Source organism: Enhydra lutris, unplaced genomic scaffold, assembly GCF_002288905.1.
Source record: "Enhydra lutris kenyoni isolate GAN:26980312 unplaced genomic scaffold, ASM228890v2 scaffoldscaffold4, whole genome shotgun sequence".
Taxonomy (NCBI): Eukaryota; Metazoa; Chordata; class Mammalia; order Carnivora; family Mustelidae; genus Enhydra; species Enhydra lutris.
The window spans coordinates 23,159,397-23,186,102 of record NW_019154088.1 but is presented as its reverse complement, the minus strand read 5'-3'; the positions used below and the strand labels follow the sequence as shown (position 1 = coordinate 23,186,102).

Below are 26,706 nucleotides of genomic sequence, written 5' to 3'. Positions count from 1 at the left end.
AATGTAAGAAAGGCTTTCCAACTCCACAGCCAAGGAGACTGGCCCTGGGTGAAGACGCCAACTAGGAAAGGGCTTGGCATCCTTTGTGCCTATCAGTCACTGGCATCTGCACCTGAGCCCTGGGAAACCAGGCAGGGGTGGCTGCTTTGGGCTCAGGAAGCTGCAAGGGGAGGATAAAAAGAGGGTTTTACCCTTTGTCACCAAACCCTGAAGTCTCTACTAGTGGGCTTAGTTCCTCAGCCTCTGGGAGGGTCTGCTCTGGGCCCACAGAGCTTGTCCTGCTGGTCAGTTGTGTCAGCAGCCCCTGTGGTTGGGGATCATCCCTCCACTCCCCTGCACCCTCCCCCTCAACCCACAGCTGCTCAAGGCCCTCATACTGTGCCTGGTTACCAAGCAGCACCCCATCTCCCCTGGGGCCCCCACCTGGATTCATCCTTCCCTGCTGTGCCTACCCCCCTGTTCAAAATGTACCTGTTCTGCCTGCCCCATCCCCCAGGCCTGCGCTCTTGCTCTCATTCCAAGCTGACAGCTAATCAGATGGATTAATCCGCATGCGCTGCAGAGCAGCGCTGGGAAGGAGGGGATTTCAAAGCAAAGCACTCAGTGGTTGCTTGGACACAGAGCCAGTGAAGCTTGCACACGCGGTAGCTAGAAGAGGGTGGCATTAGGACGTTCTGTGCTCATGGGCTGAGCTCTAGCCCCCTTTCCTCACCTCCTTGGTGGCTGTTTCTAAGGCCGGCAGGAAAGGGGGACATTTTTCCATTTCTCCTGCCCCAGTTGCCAGGACTCCAGTCTCCCCGGGTCTGGGGAGAGGCTGTTCCACAGAACACGAGAGGACAGGTGGACCAGGCAGCAGCTATCTTCCTCAGGGGTCTCCTAGCTCCAAGCAGCTATATTATCTAGGTATCTAGGCCTCCAAGAGTATAGTGTCTGGCTCTGGACTAGAGCATTCAGTACCTGAAGGCTGAGCTAGGAAAATGAGTCATGCAGGGGCCTCCTCTAGGACCATCAGGCAGTAGCTGGGTCTGCCTTCTGAGCACAGCGGGTCCTTGCCTCCTTGGACTTCCAGCCCTCCCTCTGCACGCTGGCCTTCATTCCTCAACTGCTCAGCTCCCCCAACTGCCTTGAACCTTGCTGCCCTGCCTAGCTGCATGACCTCAGAAAAGACACTTCCCGTCTCCATAAAACAAAGGACTAACGAATGGCCTGTCTGGCTCTGAGTTTCGGTGACCTCAACACACCGCCCAGCTGGTCCAAGGAAATCAGTGCCCAAGCCAGAGTCTCCATCTCTAAGCTCCCTGGTCATTCTTGCCACTTGGCTGGGAAACCTCCTTCTAGCTGCCCCAGTCTAGCGCCCTCCCCGGGGGGCCATGCCCCCAGCTCTGCCCCACCCCTCTGCTGCTGCTGACCCTCACCCCCTCCCATCCCACTGTTGGATGTAGGATCCAGGCCAGGAAGCACAGGGGACACTGCACTTGGGGCTGGGCCAGCTCAGGGGGCAGGGGTCGGAGGGGCAGCTGTGTCAGAGACCAGGAGAGTCCTGGGGGCAGGGCCAGGACCCTGCCTGCCTGAGGTCACGGTGGTCTGACCAGTCCCCTTTCCTGCCAGCTATGGAATGTGAAGCCTGGCCTGGGAGATATTTTGGCTACACTTTGAGCCATCCCCGCCCCCTGGAACTCAGACCCTGCACACTCCATGCCATAACAATGACGATCACTTCCAATTGTTTCCTAGCTGAGGGGGTGGGGTGGGGTGGGGAGCACTTTGGGGAAAGGAGGGGGAGCCTGGGGGAAATGCTTCTAGTGACAACAGCCCTTTCTAAATCCGGCTAGGGACTGGGTACAGGTGGGGGTGGGGGGCCTGCTGCCGGATATATATGGCCCCTGACCAGGTCAAGTTCCACAGCTCTCCCCTGTGCTCTGTCTTTCCTTGCTGCTCTCAGGTAGGAGCGCCGAGCAGGAGGCCTTCCTCTGGGATAAGAGGGCCCCAGCTTTAGGAAGGGGCTCCTCTAGGAACAGCAAGTGCATGCAGGGCTTCCTGCAGAGTACCAGGTCTGATCATTGAGCGCACAAGTGCAGGTCTAAACATGAGTGTAGGTGCCCTGGGAGTGTGGGAGGAGGGTGTTGTGTGTGAAAGTCTATATCTGAGCATATGGGACCAGAATGTGTTATGCATTAGAGGGGTGTGTGTGTGTGTGTGTGTGTGTGTGTGTGTGTTGTGTACAAGCATGCACAGTCTCAATGCATGGTGAGGGGAGGGTGTGTACTGTGTGCTGCCTAATTAAGATACAGTAGTATGTAGGGGGAGACGGACGTATTTATGATCATGCCTGAGGATAACTGGTCCATTTGAGGGGAGGGAGAAGAGGATGGCAGAGAACAATGACTTAGCAAGTATATATGCTTAGAAGCTAGTTGTGGGGGGGGGGTCTGTCATGGGTAACTATCCGTATCTATGCACATGGAGATGTTTGTGCGCGCATCCAGGTGTCGAGGCTCCTGCAGCCTGTGTACACCCTGCAAAAGGGGCTCACAGGCACATGGTGGGGCTGTTCCAGGTGTTTTGTGTGTGTCTTTTTTTTTTTTTAAGATTTATTTATTTAGTTGAGAGAGAGAGAGTGAGTATGACCGGGAGGGGCAGAGAGAGAGGGAGAGGGAACCTCCAGCAGACTCGGCAGCAAGCGCGGAGCCCGATGCAGGGCTGGATCTCATGACCCCAAGATCATGACCTGAGCTGAACCAAGAGTGGGACACTTAACCCACTGCAGCACCCAGGCGACCCTGCTTCAGGTCTTTGTGCAATTGGGACTATACAGTGATCTGTGCTGATTTATACCGTACACATACTTGACGTGTGTGTCTGTTGCCAAGGCATGACGGCATACAGGGAGGTATGGGAAGGAAGCATGTCCTTGTGAGGCATGTGCATGAGCAGCGCACATGCGTGTTCATCAGAGGACATGTGGAGGGCATTTGGCATTTGGTGGGTGTGTCAATGAGAGGACGCCCACAAGGGTCTCCTCTCTGAGAGTGTCCACCAAGACTGACAATCAAACGAGGGCAGGATGGAAGAGAACTGGCTTTGGAGAGACATGAGACGTGGGTTCGAGGCCTGGCTCCGCCACTTCTCGTTATGTGTTCTCGGACAAGCAAGCCCCTTAACCTTGATTTCCTCATCCGAAGGATGGGGTGAGGATTGAGTGAGAGATGCATAAACGTGCTTTGCAGACTGTAAAGCGCTGAACAAATGTGACCAGTAGCTGTTTCTCTTGTGGCTCCAAGTAGGCAAGTTTCACTAGTTGAGTGTAGGCAAGGATGGGACTGTCTCCCAGGTGGGAGGAGGAGGAATAGACATCAGGAAACTGTTAAAATTATTGCTCAGGAGAAAGGGCCACAGTGTTTGGAAAGCCAGACAGAGGACAGGACCAGAGAAGCTGGCACCACTCCCCATTTATTTTCAGGCCTGGGGGAGGGGTGGGTGCCAAAGGGCAGAGCCAGGGAGCAGCGGGGAGGTGGACCTGACACAGCCTTCCATCTTTGCAGGTCCCCTGCAGGCTTGAGCCCCTTTCATTTAGTGTACACCTTCGAGAAGCCAAGGTAAGGAAAGCTGAAGATGGAGTGTGAGGGAATCTGGGAAGATTGGCCATGACAGCCTCAAAGCCAGGTTATGGGACTCTAGTTTCTGCCTTGCCTTGGGAAGTGTATCTTGGTAACAAAGAGCCCTTTGCCTGTGACCAGGGAAGAGTCAGGGAGGGACAAGGATTAGAGATGGATGTAGTTAGCTTTCTGCTCCCAGAGAAGCCCAGAATGCTCCTTTCTCCTCTAGGAGAGCCCCAGGCTGAACAGACGTTAGCCTCCCCTTCTGCCCTGACAGGTTTGCTAGGCTATTCTCAGGTTGGTGGATTGACTCAAAGAATAAGGGATGTAAGGTGACCTGCTCCTGACTCACAAGGAGAGTGCTAGGCTCTGGGGCTCCCACTGAAAGAGGCAGAGCCTGGGGAAGGGAGTGGAGGCTGGGTGGAAGGGAGGGCATCTGGCTTTTTCTCCGACTCCCACCCCCTGCAGGCGCAGCCATGGTGGATGCAGAGATGGCCGCGTTTGGGGCCGCTGCCCCCTTCCTGCGCAAGTCAGAGAAGGAGCGGCTGGAAGCCCAGACCCGACCTTTTGACCTCAAGAAAGATGTCTTTGTGCCTGATGACAAAGAGGAGTTCGTCAAAGCCAAAATTGTGTCTCGAGAGGGTGGCAAAGTCACCGCTGAGACCGAAAATGGCAAGGTAGGTAGCAGGGCTGGCATGAGAGGCCCTCCTGGGACCCCCTCCCGCAGCTGGGGTACACAGAGAAGTTCCCACCAGGATCCATCCCACACAGACCTGAGGACAGCCTGCTTTCCCCCTCTTGGGGCAGGGATTCACGGCTTCCAAACAGCCCTTCTCATTCCCAATATCCTGTCTATCTTCTCTGTGATGCCCGTCCTTCTCTCTTGAACATGGCTGTCCTAGAACTTGCCCTACTCCTTTCCGGACAGAGGGAGGGCTGACCGTGGGGCCTGCATGGGGGCTCTTGTAGACGGTGACCGTGAAGGAGGACCAGGTGATGCAGCAGAACCCGCCCAAGTTCGACAGGATCGAGGACATGGCCATGCTGACCTTCCTGCATGAGCCCGCCGTGCTCTACAACCTCAAGGAGCGCTACGCCTCTTGGATGATCTACGTGAGTGCGCCATCCAGGACGCCCTTTGAGTCTAGTAGCTTCCTGGTCCCCAGAGGCCCACCTGCTGGAGCCACAGGTTTCCATTTCTCGTGTCCACTGCACACTGTCCGTGGCCCTGCGTCCCTGGTTCAGTTCTAACACCCCCAAGGCTGGGATTCCTCAGATTGAGTGCTTTTGTAGATTTTCCCTTCTTTTCCTCCCCTCCTAGCATTGTTCTCTAACTCGGAAACCCACCGTTCCTCCCTCTTTATCATGAGCAACTCAACCCTCCTTCTCTACCCCAGACCTACTCGGGCCTCTTCTGTGTCACCGTCAATCCCTACAAGTGGCTGCCGGTGTACAACGCCGAGGTGGTGGCCGCCTACCGGGGCAAGAAGAGGAGTGAGGCGCCGCCCCACATCTTCTCCATCTCTGACAACGCCTATCAGTACATGCTGACAGGTGACAGGCCTTGGTGGCAGGGTTTTCTTGGGATCTGCATGGGGGGGAACACACAGTTGGTCTGGGAAACTGGGAGGTGCCTAGAGGGAGGCCGGGATATGGGGTGGGGGAAGGGTGGGTGGATGGCAGGCAGGAGCATCCTCTGTGTTTCCTGATTTTTCCTCCCTGCTTGTTCTCAACAGACAGAGAAAACCAGTCCATCCTGATCACGTGAGTGTAGCTCCTAACCCGTTCTCTTTCAGAACCTTCTTGACCCCAGCCCCTATCAAGGACCCCAGCCCCCATGCATGGACCCACAATTCTCATTTCCCTCCATCTTTGTGCCAGCTTCTCTTTCTCTGTGACCTTTACCCTTGCCTTGCCTTCCCCACTTCTTTCTGCTTCCCACCCCTCTTGGAGTTTTCCTCTCCCGTTCCCTATGCTCACTCTCCTCCAACTCATAACTCATTTATCCATAAGCCCAGTATCACTGTGTCTTCATGCCCTCCTCGTTTTCTTTCATCTTTCCCTTCAGTAACGTTCCCCATTCTGCCAGCCTCACCCATTCGTTGCCAAAAGGGTCAAGGCCCATCTCTTCACATTGACCTTGCCTAGCTAAGACCAAGTTCCTTCTGCCCAAACCTGGCAACTTCTTGTGGCACCCTTCCTGGTGCTCCCCCTGATCCCACGTGTGGTCAGGGTGCTTCCTGCTTTGGGGCTCCCACTGTCAAGTAGGACCAGACCTTCTCTCCTGACTTGAGGTTTGTTTGTCTCAATGAACTGCATCTGTTCACTGCCTAATGAGGCTCTGACTATCCCAACAGCGGGGAATCTGGGGCCGGGAAGACAGTCAACACCAAGAGGGTCATCCAGTACTTCGCTGTTATTGCTGCCATTGGGGATCGGAGCAAGAAGGAGCAGACGCCAGGCAAGGTAGGCCTGTCGTCCTCCACGGGCCTGCACTACAAAAGGGGAGGGGGAGGCCTCTCACCCACCATCCTTCCTGATCTTTGCAGGGTACCCTGGAGGACCAGATCATCCAGGCCAACCCCGCCCTGGAGGCCTTTGGCAATGCCAAGACCGTCCGGAATGACAACTCCTCCCGCTTCGTGAGTGATCCCTGACCTTGGATTTGGGATTTGGGTTGGTGGAGGGATGGTGTCAAATACGAGCTTTGCCTCAACTCATCATCGGTCTCCTCAACCTCCCCAGGGGAAATTCATTCGAATCCATTTTGGGGCAACTGGAAAGTTGGCATCTGCAGACATAGAGACCTGTGAGTGCCATGAATCTGCTAGGACTTGGCTTGAGCTCACCCTTGTTCTATGTGATCACAATCCCAACCTATCTCTCTCTTCTCTCTGTCTCTCCATCTATGTCTCTCTTTAGGCCTCTGCCTTTCAGTCTCTCTCCCTCTCTTTCTGTCTCTCTCTGTGTGTCTGGGTCTGTATACTTATCTTCCTCTAGTCTTTCTCCACCTCTGTCTCTTCATGTCTGCATGAGAGTCTCTCTCTTAGTCTTTCTCTTTTCCTCTGCCTTTTGCTTGCTACATTTATTCATTTTCCTCTATTTCCTTGTACCTAAATCCCCAAATTTCTTTCACTCTTCTCCCCCTACTGTTCACAGACCTTCTGGAAAAATCCAGAGTTATTTTTCAGCTGAAAGCAGAGAGAGATTATCACATTTTCTACCAAATCCTGTCTAACAAAAAACCTGAGCTGCTGGGTGAGTCAGAGCTACCAACCGAGACCAACTATCTCCATGGTAACCTGGTCCCTCTGTTTGCGGCTGCTTGCAGACGTGCCCTGGGTTTATGGCACTGCTGGATCCAGTTCTGTGGGATGTGAGACCACAGTCAGCCTTGTCATATGCTTTCCTGCAAGCCCTGTACTGTGGTAGGCAACCCCAGTGAGAGCCAGACTTTTGTGCCCCTTCCTCAACCCATCTTCTCCTCCCAGATATGCTGCTGATCACCAACAACCCCTACGATTATGCATTCATCTCCCAAGGAGAGACCACGGTGGCCTCCATCGATGACTCTGAGGAGCTCATGGCCACTGATGTAAGTGGGTAAGAACCTGGTAGAGAAGTGAGGGCACTGGCAGAGGGGTAAATGAGGCCAGTTCATTGGCTAAGGAGGAGAACTGAGACACTATCTGTTATTCAAAGTGGTATGACCCTCCCCAAGGGCCAGAACATGCCTTCTGACCAGGATGTGTTGGGGAATGGGTATGTTGAGATGGGGTGACCAGTATTTGGTGTTCAAGCAAACAGAAAAGGCTGAACATTGTGGGACAGAGAAAGCAGACAAGCCAAGAAGCAAAGCATCACCAAGGGAAGGGGGGTGGTTCATGCAGTTGCCATGGGATTGGGGCAGCCTATTAGGTGAAGACTAGATATAGACAGGTAGAGAAGATTTAAGCAGGGAATCAAGTGTAGGGTCGAGAAGAGAAGACAAAAGTAGAAAATATGAGTGGGTGGCCAGAGCACCTCCAAAGGACAAATGTGGCCACTAATGCCAGATCTGGGGCAGTGTGCAACCTTCCTGCACTTGGTTTTGGAGTTCCATACTGGGTATGGGAGTCTCAGAAGCTACAGGGATTCAGGAGAGAAGTTTTCTCTCCAGCTGAAGAGGGATTTCATTTATCTGCCATACTTCCTTTTCTGGGGTCCACCAATATGGGGTCTGCCAACAGAATGCCTTTGATGTGCTGGGCTTCACTCCAGAGGAGAAGAACTCCATGTACAAGCTAACGGGCGCCATCATGCACTTTGGAAACATGAAGTTCAAACAGAAGCAGCGAGAGGAGCAGGCTGAGCCAGATGGCACTGAAGGTGGGAGTCTGGTATGCTGGGGGCAGGTGGGGGCCACATCTGGAGAGGAGTCCTCCCTGTGCCAACTTGGCTGCCTGCCCTCTCCTTCCAGAGGCTGACAAGTCCGCCTACCTCATGGGGCTCAACTCAGCCGACCTGCTCAAGGGGCTGTGCCACCCTCGGGTGAAAGTGGGCAACGAGTACGTCACCAAGGGGCAGAATGTCCAGCAGGTGGGTCATCTTCAGAATATAAGTGGGGAGGGGGCTGGCAGGCTTCAGGGAGGGCTTTGGATTTCATTCTCTGCATTAATCTGCTCATTTGGTTTCTCCCTCACCTTCCAGGTATCATATGCCACTGGGGCCCTGGCCAAGGCCGTGTATGAGAAGATGTTCAACTGGATGGTGACGAGAATCAACGCCACCCTGGAGACCAAGCAGCCACGCCAGTACTTCATAGGGGTCCTGGACATCGCCGGCTTCGAGATCTTTGACGTGAGTGGGGGAGCCTAGGCACACATGCGTGGGGGTGGGAGCAGCGGGGAGGGTGACTCACTCGTTCCCACCTGTGACCATCATGGCCAGTCTCGGGAAAGGCTGACGCCTCGTCCTGTCTTCCAGGGGAGCACCTTTCCCCACAGGCCCAACAGGGCAGGGGCCTGGCCACACCCCTGGCTGGGCTTGGGCAGGCCAGGTCAGACCACTTCGGGGTGGGGGGACCACAGGGCCTGCTCAGACCCCTGTGGGCCTGACCCACTCCGTCCCTGCCCCCTGCAGTTCAACAGCTTTGAGCAACTGTGCATCAACTTCACCAACGAGAAGCTGCAGCAATTCTTCAACCACCACATGTTCGTGCTGGAGCAGGAGGAGTACAAGAAGGAGGGCATTGAGTGGGAGTTCATTGACTTTGGCATGGATCTGCAGGCCTGCATCGACCTCATTGAGAAGGTGCTGCCTCCCCCGCTGTCTGTGTCCCTGTCCCCTGGCGTTCCAGACAGAGTGGCTGAATTCCCCACTCACACCCTACCTGAATGCCCCCATCTAAATGGCAGCCCCCACCCTGCTGGGGAACATGCTCTGGATCCCGAGCCCTGTTGTGTCCTGACCACCCAGGACAGGGTGGCACAGGGAGAGCTGAGGTCCTAGGGGCTTGAGAATGGACACAGGGAGGATGGGCAGCTCCAGGAATCCTCCCATACCAGTGTGTTTAATAACCCTGGTTTGACCTGGTTTGAGTGTGGGGCAGGGAATCAGAGTACACCTGTTTTCAGCCCCCACATCGCAGGGATCTGGACGATGGAGTGCTGTGTAAAGCATCCATATCATTCATAGTCCCAGACTTTTACAAAGGTCCCTCTGAAAGCAAACAAAGTTTTCTACCTTGGGAAGGCATGAACAGGTGTAGGTTGGTAAATACCTGTTACCTTAATTCCCAAAGGGGCATCACCATAAGCAAATACTGAGCTTAGAGTAGGATGCTTTTGCATCCGCATGAAGCATTCTCAGTGACGCTTTCCCCTCTACCCTCAGCCCATGGGCATCATGTCCATCCTGGAGGAGGAGTGCATGTTCCCCAAGGCCACTGACATGACCTTCAAGGCCAAGCTGTATGACAACCACCTGGGCAAGTCCAACAACTTCCAGAAGCCACGCAATGTCAAGGGGAAGCAGGAAGCCCACTTCTCCCTGATCCACTATGCTGGAACCGTGGACTACAACATCCTGGGCTGGCTGCAGAAGAACAAAGACCCGCTCAACGAGACGGTGGTGGGCTTGTACCAGAAGTCCTCCCTCAAGTTGCTCGGCAACCTGTTTGCCAACTATGCGGGGGCTGATGCACGTAAGTAGAGACTAGAACCCTGGGGACTAAGGAGCAGGGTTTCTGCCATGGTCCTGAGGCAAGCCCATTGCAACACTTAACCCCTTTTGTGTCAGGTTGTGCCCTAAGGTTTACAGGCTCAGTGAGAGAGAATGGGGTGGAGAAGCTGGGCCCCACATAGTAAAGATCCTCACCTGGAGGTCAGATACGAGTGAGGATGTAAGCAGAGTCCGTGATGGAGGCCTCTTCTCCATCCACACGTCCATTCAGTTCTTTTTCCCTGACTATCCTCCCACAGCTGTCGAGAAGGGCAAAGGCAAAGCCAAGAAAGGCTCATCCTTTCAGACCGTGTCAGCTCTACACAGGGTAAGCGTGTGCCCCCAGCCCCAGCCCAGCATGGCTCCCCAGCACCCACCAGCCCTGCTCCTTCCCGCCATTCCCATGCCTGACTTCTCTGTCTTCTCCTTCCCTGTGGCCCCTTTCCCTCCTTGTCTTTCCTCCTCTCCATTCTTTCCCTCTTTGCCGGTGGCCTCTTCCTCTGTTTTCCCATCTCACTCTCCCCTTCCCTCTGTCCTTCCGACCTCTCTCTTCTCTGTGTCCTCCCTGCCATTCCTTCATCCCCTCTCTCTTTCCCTTCCTTCCCTACTTTTCTCTCCTTCACCTGCATTACTTTTCCCCTCCTGTGCTTTGGGTCACAGGAAAATCTGAACAAGCTGATGACCAACTTGCGTTCCACACACCCCCACTTTGTGCGTTGCATCATCCCCAATGAGACAAAGTCTCCAGGTGAGGTCCGAAACTCAGCCCAGCCCCTTGCTGGCTGCATGCCCCATGCCGTGGGGACAGGGACTCCTCAGCCATCTCCTAATCCCCCACCTCAGTGGTTTCCAAATGACACTCTCCTCCGGTGCCCCATGAGATGGCAGACTAGTCTCTCCCCATTTCCCTGTATTTGCAGCGTGGCTCAGGGGGGCCCTGTAAGGCACTTTCATGGGCATTGCCTCACAGCACGCAACCCCCAGTGAGACATATAGAGATTGTTTATCCTTTTTGACTGATTAGGAATTCCAGTTCCTCAGGGGCCTGGCTCTGCTCTGGTCAGCTTAGTGACCTTGGTGAGGTGCCTTAACTCTTCTGGGCTTAGTTTCTTCTCTAGAAAGTGGCAACTACCTATGATAATAAATACAACGTAAAAGAAGGAATAGGAAAACCTTTGGTTATTCTTAAGAGTACAGCTAAGGGAAAAAAAAAAAAAAGGATTTTCCCTAAGGTTGCTGGCTAGTGAGAGGCAGACCCAGAATCAGAGCCCAGAATTTTTGGCTTAGTCCAGCACTCTCCCCACACCTTTCTCTCCCACCTCCTCCTGCTGCAGGGGTGATAGACAACCCCCTGGTCATGCACCAGCTTCGCTGCAACGGTGTGCTGGAGGGCATCCGCATCTGCAGGAAGGGCTTCCCCAACCGCATCCTCTACGGGGACTTCCGGCAGAGGTGGGTACAGGGGCTCCCCAGAGCTCAGGGAGCAGGGGGAACCTGGGCAGACTTGGTGGGGAAGCAAGTCCACAGGTGGATCTGAGTGCTGTGGGCAGAGCAGACTGGTCCAGAACGTGAGTGACTCGGGGCATCACCCTCTCCAGGTACCGCATCCTGAACCCAGCAGCCATCCCCGAGGGCCAGTTCATTGACAGCAGGAAAGGGGCAGAGAAGCTGCTGGGCTCCCTGGACATTGACCACAACCAGTACAAGTTTGGTCACACCAAGGTGAGGGAAGGGAGGAGGCGAGCTGACTACAGAGAGACCTCTCCTGTCCTTTGGGTCCCCATCTCACAACTCCTTCCCTTTTATCAGTCATCTTAGGACCATCTCTGAACTGCCTTCTCCCCCTCCCCATGGACCATCCAGCGCCCCTGTCCCAGCTCCAGCTGTCATTGGCCTCCTCCCTTGAGTTCTTTCCTAGGGTATTACACTGCTTAAAAGCAACCTCTCCTCTTTCCCCTCCCGGCCCACCCAATGCTGGCCCACAGGTGTTCTTCAAGGCGGGGCTGCTGGGGCTGCTGGAGGAGATGCGGGACGAGAGGCTGAGCCGCATCATCACCCGCATCCAGGCCCAGTCTCGGGGTGTGCTCTCCAGAATGGAGTATAAGAAATTGCTGGAACGCAGGTGAGAGCTTCAAAGGAGGCTCCTGGCCATCTAAGACCCAGGCTGATTCAGGGGCAGTGTCAGGAGAAAGCTCACTGAGACGTGAAGCAAGCAGACTAGCAGGAGGGGCTCCTATGGACCCCAGATGGGCCTCACGGCCAGGGCATCAGAGAGGAAGGGAGAGCTCTTACTTAAAAGTCAGGGCTTCAGGACAGGAAGGAGCTGGGACTCTCTCACCACCCTCTTGCTGGGCCCCTGCAGAGACTCCCTGCTGATCATCCAGTGGAACATCCGGGCCTTCATGGGGGTCAAGAACTGGCCCTGGATGAAGCTGTACTTCAAGATCAAGCCGCTGCTCAAGAGCGCAGAGACGGAGAAGGAGATGGCCAACATGAAGGAGGAGTTCGCGCGCATCAAAGAGGCGCTAGAGAAGTCAGAGGCTCGCCGCAAGGAGCTGGAGGAGAAGATGGTGTCCCTGCTGCAGGAGAAGAATGACCTCCAGCTCCAAGTGCAGGCGGTGAGCCTCCTGGGCCTCTGTTAGCTCGCCGGTCCTGCTCAGCCAACATTCCCCAGGCATCCTGCACCTTCCCACCCAGGGCTCACCTTGTCCTCTCAAAGACACAGGTTTCTGGAATCAACACTCCAAAGTCCTCCAAGGGGGTCCCTCCAGAGAACAAAAGGGAAGGGGGAAAGAACCAACTTTTAAAAACACTGGCTTTCCTCTTGGTTTCAACCTGGATCCACAGCCCAATAATTTTTTGAACTTAGGCAAACCATGCATTGTCTTTGAGTCTCAATGTCTTCATCTCTGGACTAGGGATGAAGCTGCCCATCTTACCAGGCAGTAAATATGTAAAGTGCTGACATCAGTAAATGCAGTTCCTTTCCTGCAGTGAAGTAGACCAAAGGAAGAGGGCCTTTCTGCTTCCATCCCCCAATGTTCCCATCACATTGTCCTGAAATCCTTCCCTTCATCATCCTTCTGAGGTTTTTCTCAGCTGGAGATATCCTGGAGCTCCCCTCCTACAGGCTGAGCCTCTTCCTCCCCAAACCTGGCAATGTGAGGACCCCACCCACTGAAAAGCCTCCCCTCTGTGCCTTGTCCTCAGGAACAAGACAACCTGGCTGACGCAGAGGAGCGCTGTGACCAGCTGATCAAGAACAAGATCCAGCTGGAGGCCAAAGTGAAGGAGATGACTGAGAGGCTGGAGGATGAGGAGGAGATGAATGCGGAGCTCACTGCCAAGAAGCGCAAGCTGGAAGATGAGTGCTCTGAGCTCAAAAGGGACATTGATGACCTGGAGCTGACACTGGCCAAGGTGGAGAAGGAGAAGCATGCAACAGAGAACAAGGTGAGGGGAGCTCCTTCGGCTCTAGCCCAGGTCTTAGGATTCCTAGACCATGGTGTGGTCCTGCTCCTTGGCATTGGACATCCCCATAGATGTCTCCAGGCTGATGACCTCTGACCCTGAAGGGGATGGGGTTCTTGATCCACAGGTGAAGAACCTGACAGAGGAGATGGCTGGGCTAGACGAGATCATCGCCAAGCTGACCAAGGAGAAGAAGGCTCTGCAAGAGGCCCACCAGCAGGCCCTAGATGACCTTCAGGCTGAGGAGGACAAGGTCAACACCTTGACCAAGGCCAAGGTCAAGCTGGAGCAGCAGGTGGACGATGTAAGTAGATTGTCACAGGACCTAGATATACTGTGTGTGTGTGTATGTGTGTGTGTGTGTGTGTGTGCGCGCACGCGCACGTTTGGAAGGATGGGATTGGAGAGGGTTCCCTCCCCTGATACATTTCTAGTAGGGGATTGGAGAATAGAAAAGGGTAAGGTGATCACTTATAAGTTATGTTTCTCATCCCACTGATATGATCAACAATAGAGACGGACTTCCTTATTTCAATTTAGGTTCAAGCCTTTATATCTCTACCTTCGACCACAGGGTCTAGAGAGTTATCACGTAAGAATGTGACACATTTCTTTGGGAATTTTGTGAGGCTCTGAGGATCTTGTGACCTCTAATATTTTAAGCAGGATCTGGCCTTCAGTGGTCATTGTTCCACAGATAGTTTTCTGGGCATATCTCCATTGGATCATTTATCACCCATGTTATCATTATCGAAGTATCTGTCTCAGCCATAACATTGTAAGTGCCTTTAGGTGAGAACTTGGATTGATTCAGTTTTGCATCTCAAGTGCCTAACACACTCCTGCAGGATACTGCTGGATGAATGAATGGAGCTTTGGGTTTTGTCACACAGTCATTCGTGAAATCATTTATCAAATAGTTACTGAGCATCCCTCCAAGCTGGGTGCTCTCATAGTCCCTCGGCCCACTCTGGGAAAGCTTTTCCAAGTCCCGGACATGTCTTAGGATTCCCCAAATCTGGAGTGACTGAACTTCCAAATCCCCAAATCAGGATGATTGGTCTTACGGGGCACACTGGTCCTTCTCCCCACCAGCTGGAGGGATCCCTGGAGCAGGAGAAGAAAGTGCGCATGGACCTGGAGCGAGCAAAGCGGAAGTTGGAGGGTGACCTGAAGCTGACCCAGGAGAGCATCATGGACCTGGAGAACGACAAACAGCAGCTGGATGAGCGGCTCAAAAAGTAGCATGTTCCCCTCCCTGGTGCCTTTCCTCCTCCCCAGCTCAGCAGCCTGTTACACCTATGACAGTACAAGCTGTCCCAGATTGTCCACCCTCGGAGGCTGCAGCCTCACACAGCCTCCGTCAGTGGGGACAAAACCATGGGCAGAGGCCTCCAGGAAGAGGGCTATCCTCCCCCGTCCTCCCTGGCAAAACAGTCTAACCTGGATCCCTTGAGCCTTTTCTTCCTGTTGGGCAGCGGAGAAGGATAGAAACTCATAGCTTGCCTCCTTCTACACACCAATTGGTTAACCACTTGGAGACCAGTTGCTTAACACCGAGGAGGGCTCCATACAAAAGCCTCTCAGGACGGGCCTTTCAGGTCCTTCTCAGAGAGCCCTGAGGACCACAGAGAAATGGGGGAGCCCCCACTCTTGAGCAGTGCAGGGATCTGATTAACTCATTGATCCAGTTCTTACTGCAAGTTCTACCAAGATGCGCAGGTCCACTTCCCACACTTGAGAAACAGCCTGCAGGGTAGTTTTGGATAATTAAGGATCTTATGGGGCTCTAGGGTCAGGACTATGAAAGCCTCTAAGAGTCATCATGATTGCATCTTCCTGGGGCCTGTGTCCACCCAGGAGCCCTCACACTTCCCCAGGCACAGCAGGTGCTGAATGAATGAAGGAGTACCTGATCCCAAGGATCCTCAAACCACCTTCTAAAAATGGCATTTTGAGGCCCACTTTACCAAAGAGGAAATGAAGGCTCAGAAAGGCTAACCCAACAGCCAAAGTAACGGTGATAGAATTAAAGGCCATCAGAGCTAAAAGGGGCCTTGGAAACCATCTGGTCCAATGATGTCATTCTACAGGACCATAGAGAGGAAGTCCCACAGAACCCAGGTCTTGTCACCCCACCTGTGGTCCTTTGCCCATTACATTTCTTGCCAGACTTGAGGCCTTCAACATGTGGTACATTTTCAGGGACCCTACATCAGCCTCAGACACTACTTTTCTGATGAAATCTTGCTCTCTCTCTCTTTTTTTTTTTTTTGGTATTACCGTTTCCGAGTACTGGTGGGCTCTCCTGCTGCCCAATGGACCTTCCTCATCTTACCCTCCCTCCTTCCCCACAGGAAGGACTTCGAGCTGAACGCCCTCAATGCGAGGATTGAAGATGAGCAGGCCTTGGGCAGCCAGTTGCAGAAGAAGCTCAAAGAGCTTCAGGTAAGCTTTGGGATGCCTAGGCTGGAGCCCCTGGGTGGGTCATCAGCTTCCTGCACCCCTTTCTCCAGGATGTCCTCCCCCCAGCATTACAGGAACTTGCTATAGGTCCATGAAGGGAGAGCCTGAACTATCACAGTACACGCAGGGAGCACCCCTAGGACGGCTGGGTGATCCAAGGATGACATAGGAAAAGACCTGGAAAAGATCACAGGTATAGGGCACAGAAATCTTGGCTTCCTGTCTCAGCTCTGGTTGAGCTAGCAACTGTGGGGAACTCATTCCAGATATCTGGATCTCTGTGTCCTCCCTTGTTACCAATGGCTTTTAAGATCCCTTTAGCCCTGACAGTCTGTGACTTTGATTCTTACCCCTAGAGCAGACACCATGTTAGGGCTTCAGACAAACATGGCTCTCTTATGCTAAACTTTTAATATTTTTGCCACTAAACTGCTTAAAATATCCCTAGAACACAGATCTCTTTGTCCCTCTTCAACAGTCAACTTCTGCCACTTTCTTTCCAATAGAAAATGTATAAAGTTCTGGCCTAAAAGAAGGCTAGTTCAGCTATCCAAAACATCTCCTCCAAATCCTTTTATTTCTACTTCTCTGCTGGTAGAACTGAAAAGACTTGCTGTTCCAGACAGGCCAGGAATGCTCTAGAGCTGTGGGGTGGGCGCTCCCCAAGGGAGGGCTCCGGGCAGTGGGTCTGAGCCCTCTGTGTCCTGGGCCAGGCTCGTATCGAGGAGCTGGAGGAGGAGCTGGAGGCCGAGCGCACGGCCAGGGCCAAGGTGGAGAAGCTGCGCTCAGACCTGTCCCGGGAGCTGGAGGAGATCAGCGAGCGGCTGGAGGAGGCTGGTGGGGCCACATCCGTGCAGATCGAGATGAACAAGAAGCGCGAGGCCGAGTTCCAGAAGATGAGGCGGGACCTGGAGGAGGCCACGCTGCAGCACGAGGCCACGGCCGCGGCCCTGCGCAAGAAGCACGCGGACAGCGTGGCGGAGCTGAGCGAGCAGATCGACAACCTGCAGCGTGTGAAGCAGAAGCTGGAGAAGGAGAAGAGCGAGTTCAAGCTGGAGCTGGACGACGTCACCTCCAACATGGAGCAGATCATCAAGGCCAAGGTGGGCGGCCTGCTCACTGTCCTCGCCCGCAATTATCTCCACCCACCTTCACTTTCTGTCCGTGTCTCCTCTCTTCTCTGATAGTTCCATATCCCACTTCCCTTCGTCCACTCTGTTCTCCAAATCTCTCCCGTCCATTCCTCTCCTCTGTACTTCTGTAACTGTATCCCTTTCCACCCTTCAAGGCCCCCTATGTCCATTGTGTGACTCCCCTTTCTCCCTCAGGCTAATCTGGAGAAGATGTGCCGGACCCTGGAAGACCAAATGAATGAGCACCGAAGCAAGGCCGAGGAGACCCAGCGTTCAGTCAACGACCTCACCAGCCAACGGGCCAAGCTACAGACCGAGAATGGTGAGCCCCGCCCCATCTCCCCCGACTGCCCGAGCCACCGGCCTTGGGTAGACACTCACACACATGCGCACATGCACATACACCCACACCAACACCCACACCCACACATGCACACCTCTCTCCAGAGAATGGGGCCTAAGGGGAAAGGGAATGGCTGGGGAGAGGGAGGGGTGGCTGACCTTCCAGAGTTGAGTGTGCCTTCGTGCCTCTCCAGGTGAGCTGTCCCGGCAGCTGGATGAGAAGGAGGCACTGATCTCCCAGCTGACCCGAGGCAAGCTCACCTACACCCAGCAGCTGGAGGACCTTAAGAGGCAGCTGGAGGAGGAAGTTAAGGTGAGGCCCAGACTCAAGCCACTTGGCCCAGGCCAGGAGGGAGCAGGTCCCAAGAATGAGGCTTGCTGTCTTTCCATTGTTCTCCCATTTTTCAAATGGATTAATAGCCCAGGGCCTAGCTCATGTCTCCTAAATCTATTGCCCAGGCTGAGGCCCTCTGCCTTTCTGTTGTCATTTCTGGGGGGAGGGGGGCTTGGTCAAGGGCAAGTGAGCTGGAGGAGAGAAACACACTAGGGAAGAATGGCAGCTTTGGCAGGGCGTAGGTGTGGGATGCAGGAACTGCTCCAGTGGGTCCTGGGATTAGCAGGACGGTCTGAAAGCCGGAGAAAGAAGCGAAACTGGAGCCTCTTTGGACACTTTCCTTGTGAGCAAAAGGTGGAAAGAATATGACCTTTTTAAAAGGCCAGGGCTCTAATCCTAACATGCCCTTGAGAGCTTGGTAGTCTTGAGGAAGCCCTCTAGCGTCTCTGAGCCCCTGCCTCCTCCCCTGGCAATGGGGATGAGGTTGATATTGACGTTTGTAGTGAGAAGCAAGAAGTGCTGGGCATAACTCACGTAAACAGTGCAGCACCCAACGGACATTCTCTGTTACCAGTCCTCCGTGGACTGTTCCAGATCCCCCCAGGAATTAGAGCTGGAGGAGGTCCCAGGGAGGAGGGAGAAATTCAGGTGAGAACATGGGTGAGGACTGGGGTGTACTGTGGAGAAAGCTCAGCCCTCCTCCCTGTGCCCACCCCTCCGCAGGCAAAGAACGCACTGGCCCACGCGCTCCAGTCCGCCCGGCATGACTGTGACCTGCTGCGTGAGCAGTACGAGGAGGAGACGGAGGCCAAGGCCGAGCTGCAGCGCGTCCTGTCCAAGGCCAACTCAGAGGTGGCGCAGTGGAGGACCAAGTACGAGACGGACGCCATCCAGAGGACCGAGGAGCTTGAGGAGGCCAAGTGAGTCCCCGGGCGACCCACCCCTCGCTGAGGCCCCTCTGCAGGCAGGACGCACCCCAGCCCGACGCTGGGGAGATTCCTCACCGGGGATGGACGCTTGGCCAGTTTCCGACAACACAGGAGAACCCTGTCCAGGGCCCCACCTCCTTCTCCTCTCAGGGAAGCTTTTTGCTCGCGTTATGTTTTTCATCCGAATATAAGACGAACAAAAGGTTTGTCTGAGGGCAGAGTGCTCCCACCAGGGGCAGGGTGCTATGACAGAGGAAGTGGGGTGGGCCATGGAAGCCCATGCCTCCTCCATGTCGGCAGCCTAGAGGCTGGCCCAGGGTCAGAGGAGACCACCTGGAGGGCCCTCCTCGGTGCTGTGGGTCTTCACAGCGTGCCACCGAGACACTCTGCTGGCCAAGTTCTCAGCCCCCTGGGGCCTCTCCTCAGCTTCTCCAACAACACTTCTGAGTTTTCAAGGATTGTTTTCTAGAACACTCACATTGTTTCCCCTTGTCCAAATCTACACCCTCCATCTTACCCAACCCTGTCCCATTTCCCAAATCGCCACTGCCCTGGGCAGGAAGAAGCTGGCCCAGAGGCTGCAGGACGCCGAGGAGGCCGTGGAGGCCGTCAACGCCAAGTGCTCTTCACTGGAGAAGACCAAGCACCGGCTGCAGAATGAGATCGAGGACCTGATGGTGGACGTGGAGCGCTCCAACGCAGCCGCCGCGGCCCTGGACAAGAAGCAGAGGAACTTCGACAAGGTGGGCCCGGGCTGGGGGGCTCGACCAGGGGCAGAGCAGGGAGGCCAGCGTCACCAGGAAGCCAGGGACCTCCTCCTGGGGGACCAGGGCAGGGGGCGCTGGGGAGGAGGCTGAGCCCTGCAGAGGGGTCTGGGCAGGCCCTGGAGGACGGGGGGGAGGGGCAGTGGGAGGGGGTGCTGGGGCTGAGGGCTATGCAGTGAACTGGGTCCCCACAGATCCTGGCCGAGTGGAAGCAGAAGTATGAGGAGTCCCAGTCCGAGCTGGAGTCCTCACAGAAGGAGGCGCGCTCCCTCAGCACAGAGCTCTTCAAGCTCAAGAATGCCTACGAGGAGTCCCTGGAGCATCTGGAGACCTTCAAGCGGGAGAACAAGAACCTCCAGGGTGTGCTGGGGCCGGAGAGGCCGGGGAGGGGCTGGGGAGAGCCTCCTTGTGTGGCGCCACCTATGGGCTCTAAGTGGGGCGTCCCCCATCGGGGGACCATGGCAGCCCCCAACTGAGCGGCCCGGCCCCTCCCCCAGAGGAGATCTCGGACCTGACGGAGCAGCTGGGTTCCAGTGGAAAAACCATCCACGAGCTGGAGAAGGTCCGCAAGCAGCTGGAGGCTGAGAAGCTAGAGCTGCAGTCGGCCCTGGAGGAGGCTGAGGTGGGTGTGGGGAGTGGCCAGGGGAGGGGGGCGGGGGGGGGGGGAGGGGAGCCGGGCCCTGGACTGTGGGCTCTGTTCTCATCTCCCTTTTATCCATTTTGTTCACCAGTCCATCCTTAGAGCCTGACACATAGCAGCCACTCAATAAATATTATGGGATGAATGCATGCATGAGTAGATCACTCTATTTCCTTCACAGAGACATTTTACCTGGGAATCGTAGAAAGATTTCCCGGATCCATTCCCCTCTCCTTTCCACCTCTGCCTCCCACATCGGGATTTTTTACATTCTGTGCCTGATTGCCTCCGTTTCCTTGGCAACACCTTTCTCTTCATTTTCCTCTTTGTCTTCCTAGCTTGCTCTCCTCAGTGAGGGTCTGAACCACCTCTCCTAAGCCTATTTTTTGTTTCTTTTATTTTTTTTAAGATTTTATTTATTTATTTGTCAGAGAGAGAGAGAGGGAGAGAGAGTAAGCACAGGCAGACAGAATGGCAGGCAGAGGCAGAGGGAGAAGCAGGCTCCCTGATGAGCAAGGAGCCCGATGTGGGACTCGATCTCAGGACGCTGGGATCATGACCTGAGCCGAAGGCAGCTGCTTAACCAACCGAGCCACCCAGGCGTCCCTTTTTGTTTCTTTCAAATTCTCTGTTCTTCTTTCTCCTTCTGCTTCTTTGACTGAACCACTTAATAGCACTCTTGAACTCACTTAGTATCCGTGACTCGTGGGCAGACCCCTGGCCCTGGCCCCGTGCCCTGACTGTCAGCCTCCAACCCTCTCGCCCCACCCCCTGCCAGGCCTCCCTGGAGCACGAAGAGGGCAAGATCCTGCGGGCACAGCTGGAGTTCAACCAGATCAAGGCCGAGATCGAGCGGAAGCTGGCAGAGAAGGACGAGGAGATGGAGCAGGCCAAGCGCAACCATCTGCGTGTCGTGGACTCGCTGCAGACGTCCCTGGACGCCGAGACGCGCAGCCGCAACGAGGCCCTGCGGGTCAAAAAGAAGATGGAGGGCGACCTCAACGAGATGGAGATCCAGCTCAGCCACGCCAACCGCCTGGCTGCGGAGGCCCAGAAGCAAGTCAAGGGTCTCCAGAGCTTGCTGAAGGTACGGGGAGGCTCCAGACGTGGGAAGTCCTCTTACCTGGAGATGGACTAGCCTCCACGTGGTCAAGCGGGGGCTGGTGTCCCACCAGAGCCGTGCTCCCTCCGGCTCCTGCAGAGACATCTTACAGTGCCCCCGCCCCCGACCCAGCCCGTGGGGCTCTCCATCGGCACCCAGCCTAGCCTAAAGGCCTTCTGATGAGGACAGAGGCCAACCGCTCTCTTGGGCCCACCCTCCCGGCTGCAGGACACCCAGATCCAGCTGGATGATGCCGTCCGCGCCAACGACGACCTGAAGGAGAACATCGCCATCGTGGAGCGGCGTAACAACCTGCTGCAGGCTGAGCTGGAGGAGCTGCGGGCTGTGGTGGAGCAGACCGAGCGCTCTCGGAAGCTGGCGGAGCAGGAGCTCATCGAGACCAGCGAGCGGGTGCAGCTGCTGCACTCCCAGGTGAGCTGCCCCGCGGTGCAGTCCTGGAGGGAAACACGGCTGGCAGGACTCGGCCCGGTGAGGTTTGGGAGCCCCCCGTGGATGCTCAGGGCTTCTTGTGCTCTGCCCACCTTGATCCTCAGAACACCAGCCTCATCAACCAGAAGAAGAAGATGGACGCAGACCTGTCTCAGCTTCAGACCGAAGTAGAAGAGGCGGTGCAGGAGTGCAGGAACGCCGAGGAGAAGGCCAAGAAGGCCATCACCGATGTGAGTGACTGCTCCCCGCCTGCCCCCCAACTAAAGACAGGAACGAGGGCCCTGGGTCCTGGCCAGGCCAACACGATCCTAGAGGGACCAGGGGCCCTGGGCCCTGTTCTTCTAGACCTCCCTCCTGCCCCCAGGCTGCCATGATGGCCGAGGAGCTGAAGAAGGAGCAGGACACCAGCGCCCACCTGGAGCGCATGAAGAAGAACATGGAGCAGACCATCAAGGACCTGCAGCACCGGCTGGATGAGGCTGAGCAGATCGCCCTCAAGGGCGGCAAGAAGCAGCTGCAGAAGCTGGAGGCCCGGGTGCGGGAGCTGGAGAACGAGCTGGAGGCCGAGCAGAAGCGCAACGCGGAGTCGATCAAGGGCATGAGGAAGAGTGAGCGTCGCATCAAGGAGCTCACCTACCAGGTGCGGGCATGGGGGCTGCTCTTGGCTGGATCCCCTGCACCAGGGCCAGAAGCCAGGATTCCACCAAGAGGAATGAAGTGTTGTTCTCTCTTAGCCTGCTCCAGAGCAAGGAGTGGGAGTGCAGCCCCCTGCTGCCCCGTTTCCACTCTGCCTAGCCCTGTCCTACACTGACTGTCCCCTGGCTAGAGGTCAACCTCTGAACCTCTTGGCCTGGGAGCTCTGCCTTCAACCTCACCCTCCGCCTGTCCACTGCAGAGAACACCTACCCAGAGCTCCAGACAGAGCTCACCCAGCACAGATTCCCTGAAAGCAAGTATGTCACCAAGCCCTGGTTGGGGGCCATGACCACCAACATATACCAAAAACTACTCCAAAGTCATTCAACACACCTCAGAACTTTCTGGTTTGTTTTCTACAATCAGACTCCTAATTAGATTTTACTCCTGTTCCAACCCAGAAAGTCCAGAAAGGACACACATGTCCTTAGATCGAGTCCCTTCCCTGCAGCCCGGGAAATCTCAGCATGCAATCCCAACGTTACTACCATCACGCGCTGGCTTCTAGAACAGGAGAGTTTATCCTCCACAGGACCCCTAAGGGCCTGCTTCCCGGAACAGCGAACATGCATGGTTTTGTGAGGATTTCAGGATTCCATCAGCTCCCCAGACTCTTTCCTGAAATAAACCATTAAAAATAGAATAGTTTTTTAATGATAAACAAACAAATAAATAAATAAATAAAGGGAAAAGCGCCAGTGTTTGCTGAGGATCAGAAAGTAGAACTGGATGCCAATATTTCACTCTGAGTAAAGACAACAAGCAGGGGGAGGGGGCAAGCTCCCCCTCATGACTGTGCCATCCTCACCCCTAACCTCCCCACCCCAGACGGAGGAGGACAGAAAGAACCTGCTGCGGCTGCAGGACCTGGTGGACAAGCTGCAGCTGAAGGTCAAGGCCTACAAGCGCCAAGCCGAGGAGGCGGTGAGCGACCCTGCTAGGGACTGGGCCTGGAGGAGGGACACTGTGGAGCCTCCCCCACCCCCACCCTGGGCTGGGTGGCTGTGAGGACCTTTGGCATCCTCTCACCTCCTCCTCCCCATCCCGACCCCCACAGGAGGAGCAGGCCAACACCAACCTGTCCAAGTTCCGCAAGGTGCAGCATGAGCTGGATGAGGCCGAGGAGCGGGCAGACATCGCCGAGTCCCAGGTCAACAAGCTGCGGGCCAAGAGCCGCGACATCGGCACCAAGGTGGGTGGGCCTTGCCTGGGCCTCATTAGTCACTGTGTCAGCACACCTGCCACCATCAATGCCCCTCAGACAGAGCCCGCTCATGCCAGGGAGGGCTCCTCTTCATTCACTACCACCACCCCCGACAATTAAACCCTGAAGCCCCAGAGGGCCAGGTAAAGCAGTCCTCGGGGACGTCTAAGATTCTTCCAGCTCTAACTTTTAATGACTTTGTAAATCCCAGGCCCAGGGTGGTCAGCAACTCTAGAAGGCCCCAATTTGTATATACCCACTATGTCCCAATTCCCCCCAACTGTGGGTCTCCTCTCATCTTCCACTACTTTTGGCCCAGAGCTCAGTAACTCAGCCCTAAAATGGAAAGCCCAGAGGACCCCCTTGTCCTCACCCAGGCAGCGCCCTCTGGCTGACCTCACAGTCCTCACCCCTCCACACCAACCCCTAGGACACATCTCTCACCAACATGGGGCCTTCCCTCAGGCCCTAAGCGGTTCTCCCCCACCCCCCATCAGGTGCCCTGTCTCCCCTTTTTTCTGCCCCCATGTCTGCCCAAAACCCACCTCCCCAGAGCTAACTGGGGTTTTGTGTCCTTTCAAAAGGGCTTGAATGAGGAGTAACTTTGCCACATCTTGGTCTGCGCTGTCCTGAGGGTGCCGATGAAGCTTCCAGTTCCAGAGCCTCTACAGCAGCCCCTTTGGAGGAGGCAGAATAAAGTTATTTCCGTTAAGCCAAGATCTGGCCTCCAGACTCTTCTTCACTGCCCACCAGCCACAGGGACCTGAACGTGGGGGTGGGGCTGGGAATCCAGGGGCGGAAGGGCTGCTTTGCAGGCAGTGCAAGGAGGCCTTCCTGGGGAGCCCTGGAGGCCCTGAGTATCCTCAGTGACGGACTGGCCCAGGTGCTCCCATTTGTCTCCTCCACAGCAGGTGACACCTGTCCTCCCAGCCCTCTCCCTGGTCCAGAGACCCTTGGGGTTCAAGGAGATTTAAAAAAACCCTTAAGGCTTGCTGAGAGCACAGGCATCCCTTCTGCTATGAGCCTACACTGACTGACACTACCCCCTCCCCCAACCAGGGCTGGGCTGCCAGGACAGAGCGAGGTATAGGGATGCCCTCTGAGGTGTGGGCAAACGACTCCCAATCCCTGGCCCAGGGCAGGTCTCTGAGAGGGCACAGGGACTTGTGGTTACAGCCCATTTTACCCTTGCAGATACAGCCACCCCTGTCTCCAACCACCCTGAGGTCAGGGCCCCCCACCCCACCACAGCCGGAACTGTTCCCTCAGCCCAGCCTCCTCAGACCCCTTCCCCCCTCAGATACCCCTCTGTGCACAGCGCTCCTTTCTTCTCCTTCACTTCCTCCAGCTGGAACTTCTTTTCCCAAGACCCTCCTCATCTGGGCTTGCTGGAAGATGGGGCATCTTTGGCCCATTTATGGCTGGCCATCTGGAGAGGAGGCAGGCAGATGAGGGAGTGTGGAGAGGAGAGTCCCCCGTAAGCAAGACTTTGGGGAATAGGGGGGAAGTGGCAGAGGGCTGGGAAGTGGAGAAAGGAGCAAGCCTCCTCCCAACTAAACAAGCCCAGTCCCCCAGAGTCACCGCCACACCTGGGCTGCTGAGGGAAGCCTGGCACTGTGGGCCACAGCAGGCAGGAGCTCACAAGGCATAGGGCTGTCAGCCACCCACTGGGAACCCCGGAAGGCCTGGCTCAGCCCTGGACCGAATCTCCTGCGCCCAACCACATAGCCGCCCCAGACAGGCTCCTCCTCAGCCCCCACTCTGAGTAGCCAGGAAGAGGGCCTACCCCAGGAAGAATCAGAGAATAGGAGGAGAAGGGAAGCAGAGAAAGAGGGGATAACTGAGGAGGGTGGCAGTGGAAGGAGGTGGAGCTCAAGAAACTGGGGGCCCCTGGGGCCTGGGGAACCAATAAAGAGAAAAGATACAAGCAGTGAGGAGGCCTTGGAAAGATCCGTGGGCTCCCAGACTTGTCCTCGTGGGCCCCTCTATCCACCCACCCCAGGACCACTTCTCTTCCTAGGAAGGACTTGGGGAGCAATGAGGAAATCAACAGAGGATGGGGAGACACAGGGGAACCCTGAAAACGCAAGCTTTGACAGAGGAGAGAGGCAGGAAACATGGTGGAGCCCGGCCGCCGGTGGGAGGAAGGGGCTGACCTGTGGGGAAGCAGAAAGGCAGGGTGAACTTTGGAGAGAGATACTGCAGGAGCTAGGGTGGGGGATGTCACCTGGCAAGGGAAGAAATCCTGGGTCACCTTCAGATGTGAGGAAAATCGATAAGGCCAGGAGTAGTGACGTTAGAGAGGGGCAGACAGAGACCCTGGAGCAGGACACAGAGGCAGAGATGAGACCGGCAGAGGGCGAGCAGAGGTCGGGCTGAGAGCAAGCAGAGACTCATGGAAATGTCCACACATCAGACCCCAGGACAGGTAGAAATCAGGTGCCAGGGAGACTCAGAGGCCAAGCCCAGCTTTGAGGCAAAGAGCCGGGCAGAAGGAAAGGGAGGTCAGCCAGAGACAGACAGAGATCCAGAGAGCCAGGCACAGCATGGCAACCTGGTGTCCCCTCACCTGTGGCAGGAGTGTCCATCCTGTGCCCTTGCACTCCAGAACTTCCAGCACAATGATAGGCCGCTGAGGGAGGATGGAGCGCAGGGATGGATGTGAGAGCCCACAGTGAGGAGGGGACCTATGGGAAGGAAGAGGAGGGGAAATGGACCAGACAGGGGGGCAGAGCCCTGGAATCAACTTAACCTCATCCCTCTTCCTTGTTCCATTGGAGGCAGTGGGAACGGCCTACCTGCTGCTCAGCTGCAGCTCCACCTCTGCTGAGACCAGCCCGCTTGGAACACAGGGTTCCCTGAGGACAGAGCCTGGTCTTTGTCGGCGGGACCTGACCCAATCTGACCTGGTGTTCTTAGCCCCTTATCATCTCCCCAGGGCAATGAGAACTGGGCACTGACGCACAGGGCAAACCCTCCAGCTTGCACGCTGGGACCTCAAGTGACCTGGAGCTGGGGACAGGTGGTCTGCATCCCTTGGGGGACTAACATTTTGGTGTATGTACCTGCATGAGATGTGGATGTGGGGCTGACACAGGTCCCCACCCCCTCAAGGACACTGGCTATAGGGTACACATCCATCGAAACAGATGCATGTTACCGAGTCCAGTAATGGGGCAGTGGTGGTGGTGGGGTCCTAGGGAGTCGGGGACCTTGGGGGAGAAGCCACATATTTAATGGAAACCTCTCCTACCCAGAGAAACTGACCCTGGTCTGTCCTACCCACCTCCACACTCTAGAGCTATATTGAGAGGTGACAGTGGATGGGGTGGGAGGGGGGAGCTGAGAGAGTATTCCTGCGTGTGAGGGTGTGGGGGA

The 26,706-nt window shown here is 55.6% G+C and overlaps 1 protein-coding gene across 1 annotated transcript; it reads left to right on the top strand.

Annotated features, from left to right (window-relative positions):
• Nucleotides 1-1,908: 1,908 nt before the first annotated feature.
• Nucleotides 1,909-24,040, top strand: LOC111158831 (myosin-7). Its single transcript, XM_022521116.1, has 40 exons — nt 1,909-1,942; nt 3,543-3,596; nt 4,065-4,273; nt 4,566-4,709; nt 4,994-5,150; nt 5,333-5,360; nt 5,954-6,062; nt 6,146-6,238; nt 6,342-6,405; nt 6,756-6,854; nt 7,088-7,191; nt 7,826-7,964; nt 8,056-8,174; nt 8,286-8,435; nt 8,718-8,888; nt 9,471-9,780; nt 10,058-10,125; nt 10,458-10,545; nt 11,132-11,249; nt 11,396-11,519; nt 11,783-11,919; nt 12,160-12,415; nt 13,008-13,250; nt 13,396-13,572; nt 14,364-14,509; nt 15,626-15,716; nt 16,448-16,837; nt 17,063-17,189; nt 17,404-17,522; nt 18,267-18,463; nt 19,032-19,215; nt 19,431-19,596; nt 19,734-19,858; nt 20,655-20,963; nt 21,207-21,410; nt 21,533-21,658; nt 21,793-22,068; nt 22,953-23,048; nt 23,182-23,316; nt 23,913-24,040. Exons 3-40 carry the CDS (start codon nt 4,073-4,075, stop codon nt 23,928-23,930), a joined length of 5,808 nt encoding a protein of 1,935 aa, XP_022376824.1. The 5' UTR covers nt 1,909-1,942; nt 3,543-3,596; nt 4,065-4,072; the 3' UTR covers nt 23,931-24,040.
• The last annotated feature ends 2,666 nt before the right edge of the window (nt 24,041-26,706 follow it).